Source organism: Lampris incognitus, chromosome 7, assembly GCF_029633865.1.
Source record: "Lampris incognitus isolate fLamInc1 chromosome 7, fLamInc1.hap2, whole genome shotgun sequence".
NCBI lineage: Eukaryota > Metazoa > Chordata > Actinopteri > Lampriformes > Lampridae > Lampris > Lampris incognitus.
This window is the reverse complement of record NC_079217.1, coordinates 52,788,255-52,806,693: the sequence shown is the minus strand read 5'-3', so window position 1 is coordinate 52,806,693 and position 18,439 is coordinate 52,788,255. Positions and strand designations below refer to the sequence as shown.

Below are 18,439 nucleotides of genomic sequence, written 5' to 3'. Positions count from 1 at the left end.
TCAACAGAGCTCGATTCCAACACTGTATATTGTAACGTGCATGGATAAGAAGACACGCTGGCCGCCGGCTGGCGGGTCTGACCCTTTAGTCGAGCGGTTAGCGATGCCTCCCGCGGTGCGGGCGATACGGGTTCGCGTCCCGGCCGCGGCAGTTCCTGTGGTTGCCCCCCGAATTCGCTACAATATCCTCGACTTCACATACAACATGGCGTTTGCTTCACTGATGTGCGCTTTCCCCAAAGTAAATAACGAAGATCTCCAAAGAACGGATCCCTATTATAAAAGTTTAAACTCTGGGTTAAAAGTCGAAGCCGCCCCCCCCCTCAAAAAAAAAATCATTTGCCACGTGACGACGACGGCGGAAACGTCCCTGCGTCATGACGTCAGAGCGGCTGTCATGTGATGGCGCTTCCGCGGAGGCTGCTGTTGACACAGTGGTAGCGCGTTTAGGAGAGGCGAAGTCTCCGCGCAAGGGAAGGAGTCTGACGCGACTGCGGAGGGACCGAGGCCCGACCCGTTTCCTATCGGTGGACGGTGAACTCTGAGAGGAGACTGGGGCTGAGGAAGTTGGCGGAGCGCCGGACGCCATGGGTTGCTGTTACAGCAGCGAGAACGAAACCGCGGAGCAGGTAGACGTACGGTTAGCAGTCCGGCTAACATAGCATGCTAACATGCTGAATGTTGGTGGGCGAATTTCCTTCTTTTTACAGAACCGCGGCGTGTTGGTAGTTTTTGGGCAAGCAAGGTCGACGTTGCCGAGATGTGATGAGTCGGAAATGCGGGTGAAATATGCACTGTTGCAGCCTCGACTTGATTGTGCTCTAAAGGCCTGGCCCATAACAATGTAGCCCTCCCAACGTAGCTAGCTAGCTAGCTAGCAAACTTGTGCAGTACATCTTGGCTAGCTAAGATGTACTGCACAAGTTTGCGAGCAAACCGCGATGTACCGAATGAAAACGCCTCGATCCTTTTGACGTTATGACGACATAGTGGTTGATCCCAACTCATGCAGCACAGTCGCTAAAATCACGCCAGTGCTTTGCAGCTCTGCAGCTGAACTCGTGATCAAGTCAGATTGCAAAAACCAGTCGGGTATCCCCACTTTTGTACATAAGAGCTAACGCCTCGTTCTAGTTTCCAACGAATAGCACTAGGCCTCTCGCTGCTAAAACTGATGTTTATTTTTATAAATAAGGCTATTTCACCTCTTTATGGAAATGTCTCAAAACTCAACGCGCTACCACCACAACAGCTGAGACCAGAACTAAAGATAACGTAGTCAATATATAAGGTCACGTGACGTGGTGGTGTCACATTCTGTAGATATGGTGTCTTGTTTTCTGTCTCGTTAAACAGTGGTTATCCTAAAATCAATTCAGCTCAGAGGATGGAGCATTAATCATACTTTTTTTTATGTCAATGTGAGTTCCTCGTGGGAAATGGCACTTTGCCTTGTCTTTTTTTGAAGGGGGGGGGTTCACCTTATTCGCAGACACTTATCGAAAGCAAAAGTGTCAGAAAATTAGCAGATTAATTTCATTGTCGAACTATGCATCTTGCCGTTGCATCTTGCCGTCGAAGCATCTTGGAGTACCGAATTATATTCACATCATCGCTAGAGTGCATTTCATATGACGGTCATAGTGGTTAAATCACCAATAGTGACAAGAATGATTGGCGATTCTAACTCACTACTAAATAAACTCCCCCCCCCCCCACTAAATCAAATTGATAACATATTCGGTCTGTTCTGTTACTCAAGAAAGTGGCTTAGGCCCAGTGTAAAGTCTCTGTAAAGAAACGACTGGAATTTAATTGTATGTAGTATTTGGTAATAGTGATATGATGAGTCAAAATTGTTGGCCTACACTGTTTCCTCTAGGCAGTCTAAAACTTGTCATGGTCATTTAAACTTTTTCAAAATTATAGATGTATTTTTTCTTTAGTAGTAGTATTTTTTTCTCATAACATTTTTGGGATGTACACCTCCCGTTTCCAACTAAGTCAAGTCAATTTTATTTGTATAGCCCACTATCATAAATTTGCCTCAGTGGGCTTAACTAAGCATATTGTTTGCCAACATTCAAACCTTTTTTTAAACTTTTTCTAGAGATCTCCCGATACCACCTTTTCGTTTCTGATACCGATGCGGATACCACAGCTTTGGCTATTTGCCGATACCAATCCGATATTTTGTTTTACTCTTATACTACTACTACTTTCAGCTGCTGCCGTTATGGGTCGCCACAACGGATCATCAATTTCCATCTCTTCCTGTCCTCTGCATCTTCCTCTGTCGCGCCAGCCACCTACATGTACAAATAATAATAATAATAATGATAATAAATTACATGGAAGCCCTTTGCTTATGATAGCCAATTACCAACCTAAAAACATCTCACTCAAATGGAGAAAAAACAAATAGTTCCCCAGTATATAGTCCACAACAACGGTTGGTTATGAAAGACTGCCAACCTTTATTCAAACACTACAAAAAAACAAAAAACAAAACGGATACTGCAGTACTTAAAGTGAACAGGTTTAAAGTCAAAACAGTTAGCATTCAGCATGTAAAAAAAACATATACAAAACTATCCCTTACAGTGCAGCTATGTGCAAATGGTACTGTAAAACACAACTTAAATTATGTATAACATTCCAAATAAATAACCTAACCTTAACAAACAGTTTAAACTGACTTTACTGACCTAGCTGCTTTATTTTTACATTTTGCATTCGCCTGTTGGATTTTTTTCTCCCTCTGAAATACTTCCACACCACTTATATGACTATTCCACAGGTGGTTAACGTTCATACACTTGCGACTAATTCTACTACTGTTCTTACCACTTGATGCTGCGCCGCTTAACCGGACGTGCGCGGCACGGGCAGTGCTAATATGAAGACGTCAGAAAGACGTTACACATTCTTGTACAGTAGGTGGCGGTATGCACCTTACAGTTGTTTGTGATCCGCCAGTAAGCCTAGAGAAGAAGAATAAGAATCAAAAGAAGAAGGCGACGAAGAAGAAATAAAACAAGCATTTACGCGATGGCTTAAGCTAGACTAGATTTCCCCATGGATTGTATCGGATCGGTATCGGATCATATTTTTTTCTCCCTCCGACATCCAATCCAGCGTTCTGTGCCAGTATCGATCCGATACCGATGCCGTGGATCGGATTGGGACATTTTTAGAGCTCATTTATGCTCAACGTTAAATACGTATACGGGCGGAGCCTTCCGTCCGTACTCTGCGTTCATTTCGTCCGTATTTCTGCACGTTTTCTGGGAGTTTGCGGATCCGTACAAACAGCAGTACCACCGGAAATCGTGGGGGCAGTGTTGCGCAGTGTGGTTAATAGCTCGCGCGCAACCAGCCAGCAACACACAACAAAGAAGAAATGGCGGAACTTTTTGAGGAAAGGCTTTGCGAAAAGTATTGGAAATGACGTTCGTCGTCAATTTCTTTCATAGGTAAAATCAGGGAGAATAATTATCCGTCCACATGCCGCTATGTATTTAATGGCCGCACAGACCACCGCCGTCTACTGCGCTGCCTCTTTCTTAATGAGCTTCTCTACCGTCGCCATGTTTGCTCTCTTCTTCTTCGTGTGAATTTCCGGCAACCTAGACGCCTTACCTGTGAACCTAAACTGCCCTCTAGTGGATGTATTGCTTAACAACCATGCCAACGTAAAACATGGATGGGAAGTATGTGGGCAGTGACGTTTAGAACATGTGAAACGGACGTATCTATTCACGTACGTAAAGAGAGCATTAATGAGCCTTTACACTGTTCTATACAGGTCAGAAATGGAAACTGATGATCCTCTGTGGCGACCCCTAACGGTAGCAGCTGAAAGTAGTAGTAGTAGTAGTAGTAGTAGATACTGTTCTGTACAGGTCTTTGGCAAGGAAAATAACTTGTTTCACGTTCACCACAGACTCTCTCTCGCTCTGATTGATTATGATGTGTATTGTGTCCTCCAGGACCCCGATGAGCATAAGCCACTTATACCCCACCCCAACCCTGACAGCAAACCCCTGAATGGCACAGAATGGAGCACTGCTAATGTCCCTTCAGCACGTACAGATGAACAGGCCCTACTAACATCCATCCTTACCAAGACAGCACAGTAAGACACCAGTCTGACGTTAACCTATAAAAATTTATTTGTTGATTGTTAAGCAGTAATTAACATGTCATTCAACATTCCATCTTAACGTTGGTAATGTGTCCCTTTAATCAAGCCTGTGTATTTTCTCTGTCTCTACAGGAACATCATTGATGTCTCAGCTGCTGACTCTCAGGGGATGGAGCAGCATGAATACATGGATAAAGCACGGCAATACAGGTATGCAGGCAGTCGGCTATGCAATATCATCCCACAAATGGGAATGAATTGCCTACTGCTTGGATTTAGTATGTATACCTCCATTTCTGCTTGGACAACTGTCGATAACAATTACTGGGGGATGTAATGATACAGTGAACTCACGATTTGGTTTGATAGACGATTCAGGGCTCACGGTTCAATACACTCATAATATATTCAACAAAGTGAGACCATAAAGAAACGTAAGATCTCACAGTTCTAATTTATTCCTTCTTATGGCGTTTCTAGACGGGAAGCAATACCCCGCTCTCTATCCCACACCCTCCCATCTGCCTCTCATGTGAAAGATAAACAGATTGTCCGGAGTCGCGGAAGTGTTATGTCGCGGTGAAGTAACCATGGGAACGGGTGTTGCTTCCCATGTGAAAATCCGGTAATTTATGAAATCATATATAAACATTAAGTTGCGCTCAAAAGCACACATGATAGTGCTAGCTGCCACTGCTAAATTACATCCATTAGCTTTTACCTTTTCACATTATTACGTTTTCTGATTACCTAAAGCAAGAATTTTAATAACTTACCTGTTACCCCAAGCGTCGCCCCAGTCGCCTCTTAAGCACATGCCTTACGATTGATGTCCTGGTAAATTCTAATGCATGGATTTTACAGCTGCAGGTAGTCTGCCTCCACCAAAATTAAATGTTCCTCCATCTTGTTACCTTGATGTAAACTGTGGTCTCATTGAATAAACAAGATGTTGTATGTTGGTTTGTCAATTCCATAAAAAAAAAAATCCCACACTGCCTCCTCAAAAGTTGAATATTTTTTATCTGGGGGGGGGGTGTTCTCGATTCATCCACACAAGCGCCAAGTCTCTGGGGACTGCACCCGCTTGTCCTACCACCACCCAACCTGCCCGCCCTCTGTTTCTCATTGAAAATTAAATTAATACTAGCAGATGCAGCTTCCCATATGAAAACATGATTAGTCATGTGCATTTACCAAAAAAGCAGTTTTCAAACCATTACTTTTTTCTTGCAGTTCTTCCCTTATTTGGCAGATTCCGCTGCAGTCCGTCTCACACGGCCCAGCAGTTGACTAACTGCAACTGACTTAGTGACATTTTTGTTGGACGTAAAGTGGTTTTTCTCTTGCCTGGGCACGTGTTTGCTAATTTCCGGGCTCGTCATGATATTGCTTGCACCGAAATGGGCGTGGGGGTGCAGTAGAGGGTATGTCGGTCAAAATCAAGTGGCGCAGAGCTAGTCTGGTGTCAAATATTACACCTGCGTCCCCACCTGGTCAGACCACGTCTTAATGCAGGCGTTGTGTGGTGGTTTCCGGGTTTTATGCGAAGGTGCACTAAGCATTGATATCCAAAATCACACATGCCACTTTTGTGTATGTTATGTTGGCCTATTTCGTGAATAATTTAACTGACTATTGTCCTAAACCTTTTTAATCATAAAAAAAAATGTCTGCACATGTATCATTGTCTTCCAACACAAAACAGTTAAGGTGCGTCATTACACATGGAAAACAACATGGTGATGGGAATTTCAATATTTCAGTTAACCTCATTCAACCTAAAAGAAAGCGCTGATTTTCTAGGCTAATTGATCCATGATCATAACTATTTAAGGTCTCCTGCCATGTTCATAGAATGCACAGGAAAGAAAGAAAGACACTGGTGAGAATGAAGACATGTTAAACAGGAGCTTGTAAAATAATTATGTTTGCGTGTTGTCTCATATCATATTGGAATTGGTGTTTATGTTTGTTGTATACGCACTTGGCAACTCTGCACCTCCCGAACAAATACACTGTAAATACACTGCATTCCTTCTGGGAGAAGCTTTTCTGCCTTAGGTGATCTGGACTTTAGCCGTCTATTATGAAATTGGCAGTTCGCCATGTCAGAGCGCGCTCTGGTTTTAAAGGGAATGAGAGGAACTGATTTGATTGGCTGTAATTGAAGACAGCCCCCACCACTCCTACTGATCATTTATGCTTTCTAATCCAACCCTTTTACTACTGTGCCTCTGTTGCACAGCATGTCTCAAAATTATCAAAAAAGTATTGGCCACACCTTAGATCGATTTGCACCGTGAAATAGCACCAGTGCCTTCGACTGTGCTATGACCTGGAAACTAGAGCCCTTAAAGTGTTGGCTAAACGCCTAATGTGCAGTCTCAGCCCAGCCTCTCACTCCTACATCTATGTTTCTATTTTTGTCTGTAACACTGACAGTGGGCTGATTTGTTGTTCCAAGCTTCCATTCATTAGCAGCCAATTTCAGCACCTCGCCAATATTTTGGCCAGTGTGTGATTCAAACATCACGTATGTTTGGAGAACAAAACTCACTGTTATCTACTGATGGTTGATGATATGGGCTGTGATGGTTATGTAGCTTTGGGTAGCACAAGAGGTCTAGCCCTATGTGGTTATCGTGACTCTCTCAGCCTTCTTGGAGGGTTTCTTAACCTTTACGTAAACATCCTCATACATGGCAGGAACTACAGATTTGCTGAAATGTATACAGGATGCAGTGTGATATTTGGGCTCCTGTGTGTCGAAATCTTTGTTCCTCAACTACTGAACGCAGTCTCATGTCTTTGGCAATCGGTAGCGTAACAAGTCAGCGCCAGGCCCCAATGCAAGCTGGTCAAAGTGAGCCTTGGCCTGCCCATCACAATCAGACGTAACATAATGTCATGTCAGTGCTGAATGAAAGAAGTGAAAGCACGCAGCTTTAAAATGACCAGCAACAGTGAAACACACTGCACAGTTGATGCCTAAATGAAATTATTACTAGGAAAACAGACTGCTGTGCTATAGAGGAGTCATAATGGCAAGGCCAAGATAGCGCACCTTGACACAGATGAAAACATTATTGGTGACTATGCACCCGCACATTGACAACATTATTCATGTCTGTGCATGGGCCAAAAAACAAGTGTGCAGGTCGATGATTAGTCAAATAAATAATAAATAAGTTCTACTTACATCATAGGCACACTCTTCAGGCTTTTTGCTGTGTGAATTCGTCTATTCTACTGCATATTATGCAGTATTACGTATGTATTACAGCCATGAGAGGTGCAGAATGCTGGATGGGTCACCGCCTGATCATGCCCCAACTCCACATCAAAGTACGCCCCCCACAGCATCTCAAGAAACCCATAAAAAAAGCAATTGAACTGTGCTAAATTGAAGTCAGCTCCAGCACGGAATGAGTTCCGTCACTCTGTAGGCATGATGGCACTAGAGTTTGAGGCTGTTCTGACAATTCCATGGATCAGAAATGGATTTTCCTAACCTCATTGCTACATCAAGCTGCAGTCGACTCAATAGGCTACAGAGCCAGAAAACATCAGGACTGGTTGGACAAGAACTCTGACACCATCATATCCCTGCTGGAAACCATGCGTAGGGCACACAGGGCTACTCTCAACTGCCCCGCATCCGCCATATTTCAGTAGAAGTGGCAAACAGCACGTAAGGCGGTACAAACAACCTTGCAAACTCTGCAAAATACATGGTGGATGAAGAAAGCTCATGAGATTCAATCATATACTGACAGAAATGACATGCACAACTTCTACAACTCTGTAAAGACTATATATGGCCCTAGGAACTGCTCTTATCACACAATTAAAATCAGCGGACAGACTGACAACCCAAAAAGACCAAAAGTGGATCCTGGCAAGGCGGGCTTAACATTTTGAAGCCTAATCCATCCTGGAAGAGCTGCTAGTTTGTCTGCCCATCCCAGACCTTGACCACTCACCAACTTCTCAAGAAGTACTTGCAGTCATTAACTCCCTCAAGAACAATAAGGCCCCTGGCAGTGATGGTATCTCAGCAGAACTTCTAAATCAAAGAGGATACTTGTGCACTAGAATGATCTGTCAGTACATGCTGCAGGCCTGGGACCAGGACAGTATCCCTCAACAATGGAGGGATGCTAAAATTGTCACCCTGTACAAAAACAGGGATGAAAAGTCCATCTGTGGCAACAGTCGCGGCATATCCCTGCTACCTTGCAAAGGTCTTGCTATGCAGGATGGCACAGCATTTGACAGAACATCTGCTGCCAGAGTCAGTGCGGTTTCAGGAAGAACAGGAGTACTGTGGATATGATTTTGACAGTAAGACAGCTACAAGAAAAGTGCTGCGAACAACATCAGGACCTTTTTTTTTTCTTCTAAATTTATTTCTGATTTTTCTCCCAATTTAGTGGCCAATTGATCCCTATTTGTTTTCGTTCAAACACCCACCCTTGTACTGCATGCGTTTGCCATCGGCAGTCTCGAAGGAGACGCATCCCCACTTTCGTGACAAGGCGAATCCAGGCCGAACCACTGCTTTTTCCGACACACACAGAGACACATTCATGTGATGAACACAAGCCGACTCCACCCCCCTCCCAAAGACAGCATTGCCAATTATTGCTGCTTCGTCGAGTCCGGCCATAGTCGGATCTGACGAGACCGGGGCGCAAACCCCAGTCCCCAGTGGGCAACTGCATCGACACAAAGTCGATGTTTAGACCATTACACCACCACGGACCCAACATCAGGACCTTTTCTGATTCTGATTTTCAACGTAGCAAGAGCTTTTGACACTGTAAATCAAGAGCTACTTTGGAAAATCCTGAGAAAATTTGTCTGTCTGAGCAAATTTGTTAACATTCTGTAACAGTTCCATGATGGGATGGTGGCATGGGTGGCCATAGAAGGACAGGAATCGGCATCCTTTAATGCAGTGGTTCTCAACCTTTTTGGGGTCCTGGACCCCCTGCGTATTTTTGATCTACCCTGAGGACCCCTCCACCTGATCTTGGGGGAGGGGGGTTGCAATTTGATAGAAACAGTAGAAACTGCATTTTAAATTGCATTATAGCATTTATTCACTCTTTGGGGAAAAATAAGAGCTTTCAGTTGTAACTTAGATATAGTTAACAAAACAGAATTCTTATGCAGTAACTTTCAGATATATGTAACAACACAGAATATGTATTCAGTAACTTTCAGATATATGTAACAACAGAATGTTTATGCAGTAAATTTTAACAATGCAAACGGGAGCGAGATCTCTTATTAAAATACAATAAATTACACTTGTGAAACAGATGTAATTAGAGAAAAAAGGCCTGTTACCCTTTATAGTTTAGGTAGATAAAGGTCTCAGTCACATTTGAGTAAAATAATCCTATTTCTATAAATGTCATAGGATCTTTTTTTTTAAAGATATTTTATTTTCACGGACCCCTTGCAATTACACCACGGACCACTAGGGGTCCGCGGACCCCCGGTTGAGAAACACTGCTTTAATGTATGCACTGGAGTGAAGCAGGGGTGTGTGTGCTGGCACTGGTACTCATCAACATTTTCCTCCTATATGTCACAAAGCTTTTTCATAAAGCTCTGGAAGGCAGTAGTGGGATCATAATAGACTTTAGGCTAGATGGAAACCTCTTCAACATTTGAAGGTTCCAGGTAACCACCAAGTTTACAGCAGTGCAGGTTCTTGTAGCTTACACACCAGAAGACCTGGAAACTATCCTTTCTGCAGTTGTGAATGCCTACAGCAGGCTGGGTCTACCAGTCAACACCACCAAGACTGAGGTGTTATGCCAATGAAAGTCCAGCCCCTCACTGACTATGCCTGTCTTCACCATAGAACACCAACCACTCTGTTGTTCCATCTTGCAAATACCTAGGCAGCATCCGTTCTGAGGGCTGCAACACTGATCGTGAAATTCAAAATAGAATTAAACAAGCCTCTGTAGCCTTCGGCAAACTTCAACATAAGGTCTTCCAAAACAAACACCTCCACCTGCACACCAAAATTGTCATTTACAAAGCTGTGTGCATCACGACTCTCCTATACAGCTGTGAAACCTGGGTCACACACAGCCGCCACCTAAAGGTGCTGGAGCGGTTCCACATGAGGTGTGTGTAGCGAATCGTGGGGATCACGTGGCGTTACCATGTTCCCCATGCTGAGATTCTTGCTAGGACAAACATCAAGAGCATAGAAACCACGGTCAATGTGAACACCAACTACATTCTTGGTGTCTTGGGCATGTCATCAGGATGCCTCAAGAACACCTGCCACGTCAAGTCCTGTATGGACAGCTTCATCTGGGCCACTGGTCCAAAGGTGGTCAGAAGAAGCGATACAAAGACCAGCTAAAAACATCGCTGAAGTAATGTTGTACCAACTCGTTGAGACTGGAGCAAGCTGCCATCAACCATGCCAACTGGTGGGAGATCTGCCACAGAGGTATAGAACAGCTGGAAATGGAGAGGAATGTGAAAGAAAGAAAAAACAACAGAAAAGGCTAAAGAGACACACAACGATGCCTACCCCCACTAACTCAAGATGCCATATGTCCAGCATGCAATAAAACTTGTGGATCAAGAATTAGACTCTCCAGTCATCAAAGAACACACCATTAACGAGGAGGGATGTCATCCTCGGGCTCGATGGATGACCAGCAAGCAATACGCATGTCCATAATTACACGCAGGCACAAGTTACACATTTTTGAACATAGCATATACTGTAGACTGTGTGCGTGAGATCTTTGATACGATAGTGGCGAGATAGAGTGGTTCGTATGTGCGGGCCCTAAAGTGTTGCGGACCCCAATGCAGCTATATTACCTATATACATGGTAGTTTCGCCACTGTTAGCAATAAAAATGCCGTTGCTTTGTGTTATCTCTTTCGCCTGCTGATGATTCCAGAAGCAATGCAGCAAATGACTTCAGAAGAGTTGTTTGGCCCTTTGCTAATTTATCTGGTGGCGACTGTAGCTTGTCCTTATGATGCTGTTGTAGAGGGTGAAGTATGCTTGTGGTGTTAGCCATTGTGTAAGCCATAGTGAACCGGCAGAGCTTGCTATTAGTCTTTGTTCAGTCCACAATCTTGTCACCATTTTCTTGCCTCCGTACTTGAAAACCAAAATTATGCCATACAACTGACTTAAAGTTTGACAGAGCATCCTCTGTTTCCATCTCCTCCATTTTCATGCCAACATTCGATCACTACAACCAGTGAACGTCAGGGTCATCAGGTCCGTCAAGCAAAACTGAGATTATGCCTATTGCGCCCTCTTGCATTAATATTAATAAATTATATCTACATCCTCTGGCAGTCACAATTTAATTTACTTAATATTGTGATCAATTTCTCAGCTTCGCAATGTGTATCGTTATATTTTTGAATTGTGAAATATCGTGCCACAGCACATTGTTATATACCCCTAACAATTACAGTTCCTTGTAATGTAATTTATGTATGAAATCAACTTTTAAACCAGCACCCACTTGGGTTCAACATGCTTTAATATTTCCTTTGTATATAGTCATGCTAATGTTGTTTTAATAGAGGAGAATTTCTCTCAATGCAATACTTGGTGTGTAACAAGTATCGAGACCCCCACTAAATTGTAGATATTTCTTATTTGTGAAAATGTTAGTGTTGGCTTTTTGCATTCTGTACAACAGATGGCCTTAATATGTAGACACAATCTTGTTCTTAGATATTTTTGGTGTTTCTACTTTACAATGCCACATCATGTTCTTTGCGTGGAATATGACATTAAGCCAAATTTCCCCAAGCTGTAAACGTGTTTGGTAAACAGTAAAAAAAACAACACACACACACAAAACCTAGATCTTTTTGCAGATACAACACTCCGCACACTCATTTTGATATTGTGTTATTCTTTTATCTGGGGCACATCTCCTGTATGTGAATATGTTTCTGTGTGCATGTCTGTTTATCTGTCATGATGTATTTGTATGATCTTAGGTTTCGGGCTGACTGGCAGACAAAAATTTGTTGTATGTAAAGAACTGCAGAAATTCTTCTTTTTTTTTTTTTTTTTTGTACGTATGTCCACTCTAGGAAGTGTAACTGGTTTTCTGAAGTGTAAATAGCTTAAAGGCTATCACCCATTTTACACCTGGACCTTTAGACTTCGCTTAGCTGTGCAATAACATTCTTAGTTTGCAGGATGCAAGGTCTGTGCTGACTGATGTGATGTGGGTATAGCAGTAAATGTATTGCAGAGAAGAATAAACTCCTTTTTCAAAAGGAGTTATTTTAACTAGGGACATCCCGATCACTTTTTTTTTGTGTGTATGTGTGTGCCTCCAACCCGTGTAATTTTGGTATTGAATACAGCTGCACAGTACACACTTTGTGAGTATATGTAAGTTAGTAAAACCACTCCAATTTAGGTAAGACATGACTGACAGTTAAAAAACTGCATAAAGAGGAGTTTCTGGTTCCGCCACCGAGAGGATGACAGCCTAATTTTTGAGCTCCCCGACGTCCTGTTAACCCTAATGACATTTTTGTCGAACAATGGAGAAAGTAGTTACTACTAGAAGTAGGACAACGATGAACGAGATAGAAAATGACCCTGAAGTGAGGCGAGGCAGCCGAAGTAGCTCTCCGAGCTCATATCCACGTGGCGAAGATGGCTCCGAAGTTAGCCTGCGATGTATTCTCAATGAACTCCAGGAGTTCAGAAGAGACAACAAGGTACAGCTCTCCAACATTAAACATGAACTAAAGAGAACAAATGATGGACTGGACGAGGCAGAGGAGAGAATTGATGAAACGAAGTCCATGCTTCAAGCAACAACAACGCTAATCAAGCGGCTAACATAGCGCCAGGCTAACCTGGAAGCCAGGCAGATAGACCAGGAGGGTCGAGCGTGGAGAGATAATTTAAGGATTTATGGAATACCCGAAGATGAAGAAGGCACGGATATGGTTAGCTTTATGGATAACTTGTTTAAAAGCACGCTGGACTTTCCCCATGACAGAGAGCTCAGAATTGAGCAGGTACACCGGGCATTAGAACTGAAGCCCAACAGCCTGCAGGCAAAGCCCCGATATATATTGGTCAAGTTTGGGAGTTATGGGACGAAAGAGGAGGTGCTCTGGGGAGCCTGGCAGAAAAAAGAAGTGTTCTACAACAAGAATGAGGATACTCATCCTCATAATTGTGGCCGTAACTTGATATGTACAACTTGAAATGTTTCACCCGTTTGCTGGGAGGTGCAGTTGAAAGTTTGTTGACAATTCTGTGCGTGTCGTTGACATTTATCCATGGTAAATCTTGCAGGCATCGCGAAAAATATGCCATTGTCAATAGCACGCGCCAACAAACAGGAAACTGGTATGACCGCTGCAGTAGAAACCGGAAGTCAGTGGACTACAGTTATGCACTGGGTCGAATGTGTCTGTAAAGACGCCCGACCACGCCGGGGGTAACATGGGGATTCGAATTGGCAATCCCCGTGTTGGTAGGCAACAGAATAGACCGCTATGCTATCCGGATGCCATTTGCTGTTAATTATTCAATATCTTGCATTCATGTAGAAAATCAAATGACAGGTTATTTACATTTTACCATTACTTGGATTTTTTTTACCCCTAGGTGTGCTTGTTAAACTGTTCCTTTTCTCTTTTTTTTTTTTAAGATGTAAGTATTTAAGTCCTTAACAAGATGATGTTTATGTTTCAGTACAAAGCTGGCTGTGCTAAGCAACAGTCTACCCCAGAGGAAGGCACACCATCTCCCATCCCTCACAAGCCAACCCCACCAAGTGCTGGCTAGTGATCTGGTACCATTCTCAGATGTCAAGCAGGTAAACATGCACAAGCAGTTATTATTGTACAGAAGATTAAGGTTTGGAGTGCAATGGGCTCTGGCTTTTTTGCTCGTCATGCTTGCTTCTGGCAGTAGTTCTCTTATGCCCTTTTCACATCATTGGTAAAGTCATGGGTTTTTACTCTGATCAGGAGTAAAAACCTCAGAAAATGGTCCTGGGTATTGCACAGCCATCTTGCTTGGTATTGGCACAACACTTAACTGGAATTGTGTTGGTTTGAAAGAGTCCATCACAGAATCAGGTGTTGTGTTTGAAACGTTATGTTCAACTCACAGCCAATTAAAATTCATATATCTACATTTTGAATGGCAGTGGTTTGGCGTGGTAGCAGCCAAATGGCCCATCCCATTACAATAAACTCTACCTGCGACGTATAGCTGATATAATTACAGTGGTGCAAAGCGTTTGTAAAAATACTGCCAATAAAATATTGTCAGTTTTTTTACACCCAGCAAAACGTGTATTTGAAAGCTGGACTTTACTTGATGGTGTGGAGGAGGAGGGGTTTATCAACAATCTCAGGCTTTGAAACCTTGGAAAATGCAAGGACTTCAGTGTGAAAGTGGCTATAGTGTGTATATGTGCAGATATATAACTAAATAATAGCTGTATGGGTTTGGATTTTTTTTTTTCCCCACAAAAAAAATGTAAAAAAATAAAATAAATAAAATAAATATATATATATAACTTTGTTAAAAGAACCACTCAATGGTAGGGAAAGTGCTGAACAAATAAGCAGCAAAATAATCCAGTGCATCAAGTAAATTCTTTGAGACAGTACAAGCCTGTTTCATGCCGTAATGAATTCATGCTGATTGCTTATGGCATGAAACAGGCTTGTACTGTCTCAAAGAATTTACATATATATAATTCTTTGAATATTACTCTGTAGCCAATTTGCATTTGCTCAAATGTGTATTTACGAAGATGAACTCTTATCAAATTCCTTTTTTCCTTGCAGGTATCCAAGATAGCAGCTTATGCCTACAGTGCAATCTCTCAGATCAAGGTGGATGCAAAGGAAGAGCTTGTAGTTCAGTTTGCCATTCCCTGATTCTGTCCCTCTTGACATTATATTATCCCCTCCCATCCCTCTGTCGCCTCTGCCCATTTGCCTCCCCAGCTCACCCTGTGCACTAGCATCTTGGTCGCTGTTCCCCTTAGCTATGCCTCTAGCAGCCTCAAAGACTGAGACAATTGCAACAGTACTGCAAATTGCACCCTATGGCTAACCCTATATTGTGCTTCCTGCTGGGTCAATGCTAACCCTCACTGGCAAGTGGGCAATGGGGAAATGGTTAGGGTGTGATCAGACATTTTCAGTAAAACCTCCTCTCCACGTAAAGACTTAATCACAGCATTCCTTCCACCTGAAAAAGTCCTCGCTCATCTACTTTTATGATCTGCCTATTTAAGAATTTCAAAGATGTCTATCAAGTAAAGGTTCATCAGAAGTTTGTTGTTTATTAGTTTTTTTTGGTGTTTTTTTTTTCTTTTTGGGGGAATGAGTAAGACTTGCTTAGGTTTGCCTAAGGCGAGGCTTCTCTGGTGTGTGAAGTCATATAAGCCAGGCAAACGGGGCCTAGCAGTGGAAGAATGTACACTCGCCAAGAATGCAGCTGGTGCCAAAGACTTTAGGTACCAGACTGACATGGCCATTCAAATATTTACTTAATATAGTTGGATTTAATTAGGAATACAAGGAAAAGGAAAAATGAAGAGTGGATAGTATCAATATGAAACACAACAAGCCTAAAATGGGTAAATGAAATGGCGGTGCCGTGTTTTGCCCACCTAGCATGAAAAAGTATTCACCTGAGTGATAAATTCTTACTGTGTGTGTGTGTCGTGCCATGTTTCTGTTGTCCTGTAATTAACACTATTCACAACTCATTCTTTCCCCAAGCACAACAGAAGACTGAAAACTTGGCATCAAAACTAGGGTATTGTGTACTACTTTTGTAGTCAAGCTGTCTTTGTAATTTTGGAAGTTGTTATATTTAATGGCCCTGTAATTACAATTGATGATACAGGAGTCTGCCACGCTACCCTGTTTATCATGCTTTATCATGACAACTTGACGAAAATATTAAACTGAAGTCAAAATTGAATCCCTCAGAGCTTACGAGTGAATCTGGTTTCCATCCTATAAATTACATAGAAAAGTCAAATGGCTTGGGTTGGTTTCTACAGTTAAGGCCAATTAATGAATGACCTTTTCAAGGTGTGAGGGCCGATGCTCTCCTCTGCTGGATGAGGACACAAAAGCAAGCAGGGAGCACAGGGTGGGACGGGGGCATATCACTGGGGAGCGAGCCCTCTCAGGAGAGTAACATGCCTCCTTTTGCCATGTTATACAACAAAAACTACTTTTGTTGTTCAACCCTCTCGTTTAATACCCGGGAACTTATTTAATATTAACAGAGGCATTTGGCAGAGGATTGGGTGGGGGCGATGTCGGGGCGTAGACGGCGTGTGTTGAGGCCTTTGTACAGAATTTTGTGAGTCAGTCAAAAAAAGGGGAGATGGAGTGAATGATGCACCACATCGTTGCTTTTATTGCTTAGAATTGTTAAATGTTTTGTGCTGATTACAAAGGTTTTTATGAACTGCAAGGACACTTAACACCAGAGTTGGTTTGCTTTTTAAACAAAGCTTTTTAAACAGTGTTTAGCTGCAGAATGTATGATTGACATCTCATATTAATCAGAAACTAACTATTGTAGCAGTGTGGGAGAGCGTTAACAATCCATGTCCCATCACAGATAAAATGATCCAAGACTTTTATTGTGATTATTTATTTGTGTTTTAAATGTGTCTTGCTCTTTGGACGAGAGCGTGTGTGTGTGTGTGTGAGTGCGTGTGTATGTGTGTCGGGGTGTGTGTGTGCACGCGCATACACATACAGGTGAGGGGAAAGGTTTGCCCCTCTTGGGTTTGTAAAGGGACTAATTGCAACGCTGTAATTAATTTCCAACCAGACATTTTAATTTGAGCTTTTTGCAGTGTGCTCTTGGCATTTTGTTCTTGATTGTTACGCAAAATGTTATACTACCTGAATATGTTTGTATTTTCTTAGGCTAGCACCAAAAGATTTAATATTGTTTTATTTTTTTCCCAGTTAATGCATTAAAGACTTTAAAAACGAGCTCAGACATTTGTTTCATATGAATGATACACAAAGTTAAAACCAAGTGACATCTATGAAGATATTTGTTCTAATATATGACAACACGAGGAGCAGCCATGGAGCATCACCACAGTCTTTACATATTCCCTCAGACCTCTCATATTTCCTGGCTAACTCTGCCTCCCTGCATCTAGTCCAGAGTCAGAATTCTGATGTCGGCTCGTGTGAATCGGCACCATGTCCTCGCCTACTGCTTCAAAACTATGCATCAGCTATTGAAAAGGCTATTGGCTGTTTTTGAGGTTTAAAAGAAACAAAAATAATTCAAGATTACTTTCATTACGTTTAATGTAATTACTTTCGTTACGTTTAATCGGATTACTTTCGTTGCGTTTAATCGGATTACTTTCGTTACGTTTAATCGGAGTGCTTCCGGTACGTTTAATCGGATTACTTTCGCTACGATTACTTTCATTACGTTTAATTGGAGTACTTTCGCTACGTTTAATCGGATTACTTTTGTTACGTTTAATCGGATTACCTCCATTACGTTTAATTGGATTACTTTCGTTACGTTTAATCTGATTACTTTCATAACGTTTAATTGGAGTGCATTTCCGGCTGTGAACGTGATGGATGTGCACAGTGAAGAGTTGAACTTGCCCTGCAGCTGATCCCTCTCAGGTGGTCAGTTGATCTGCCACAGAGGTATAGAACAGCTGGAAAGGGAGAGGAATGTGGGGGGGGGGGACAAAACAAAAGACCAAAGAGACACACAACCATGCCACACAACCCCACTTACCTCATACTTCATATGCCCAACATACAATAAAACTTGCGGATCCGGAACTGGACTCTCCAGTCATCAAAGAACACACCGTGAACGAGGAGGGACGTCATCCTCGGGCTCGATGGTCGACCAGCAAGCGAGCAGTACGCATGTCCGTAAATACGAGCGGGCACAATTTACATATTTTTGAACATACCGTAGACCAGTGGTTCTCAACCTTTTTGGGGTCCTGGACCCCCTGCGTATTTTTGATCTACCCTGAGGACCCCTCCACCTGATCTTGGGGGAGGGGGGTTGCAATGTGATAGAAACAGTAGAAACTGCATTTTAAATTGCATTATAGCATTTATTCACTCTTTGGGGCAAAAATAAGAGCTTTCAGTTGTAACTTAGATATAGTTAACAAAACAGAATTCTTATGCAGTGACTTTCAGATATATGTAACAAAACAGAATATGTATTCAGTAACTTTC

The 18,439-nt window shown here is 42.4% G+C and overlaps 1 protein-coding gene across 2 annotated transcripts; it reads left to right on the top strand.

Annotated features, from left to right (window-relative positions):
* Positions 1-395: 395 nt before the first annotated feature.
* Positions 396-17,194, top strand: lamtor1 (late endosomal/lysosomal adaptor, MAPK and MTOR activator 1). 2 transcript variants are annotated; one of them, XM_056283422.1, is made up of 5 exons: positions 396-629; positions 3,993-4,138; positions 4,280-4,357; positions 13,899-14,022; positions 15,008-17,194. In XM_056283422.1, the coding sequence occupies exons 1-5, from the start codon at positions 588-590 to the stop codon at positions 15,098-15,100; spliced, it is 483 nt and encodes a 160-aa protein (XP_056139397.1). In that variant the 5' UTR covers positions 396-587; the 3' UTR covers positions 15,101-17,194. The 2 variants fall into 2 exon arrangements, with proteins under 2 accessions (XP_056139397.1, XP_056139396.1); XM_056283421.1 differs by having other exon boundaries at positions 396-635.
* Positions 17,195-18,439: the final 1,245 nt, after the last annotated feature.

What these genes read in the sequence shown, in the direction of transcription:
- lamtor1 (XM_056283421.1), top strand. Translation starts at nt 588, where the DNA reads ATGGGTTGCTGTTACAGCAGCGAGAACGAAACCGCGGAGCAGGTAGAC. An exon ending in AAACCGCGGAGCAGGTAGAC is followed by an intron (nt 636 to 3,992) that starts GTACGGTTAGCA and finishes TGTGTCCTCCAG; the next exon opens with GACCCCGATGAGCATAAGCC. An exon ending in GATAAAGCACGGCAATACAG is followed by an intron (nt 4,358 to 13,898) that starts GTATGCAGGCAG and finishes TTTATGTTTCAG; the next exon opens with TACAAAGCTGGCTGTGCTAA.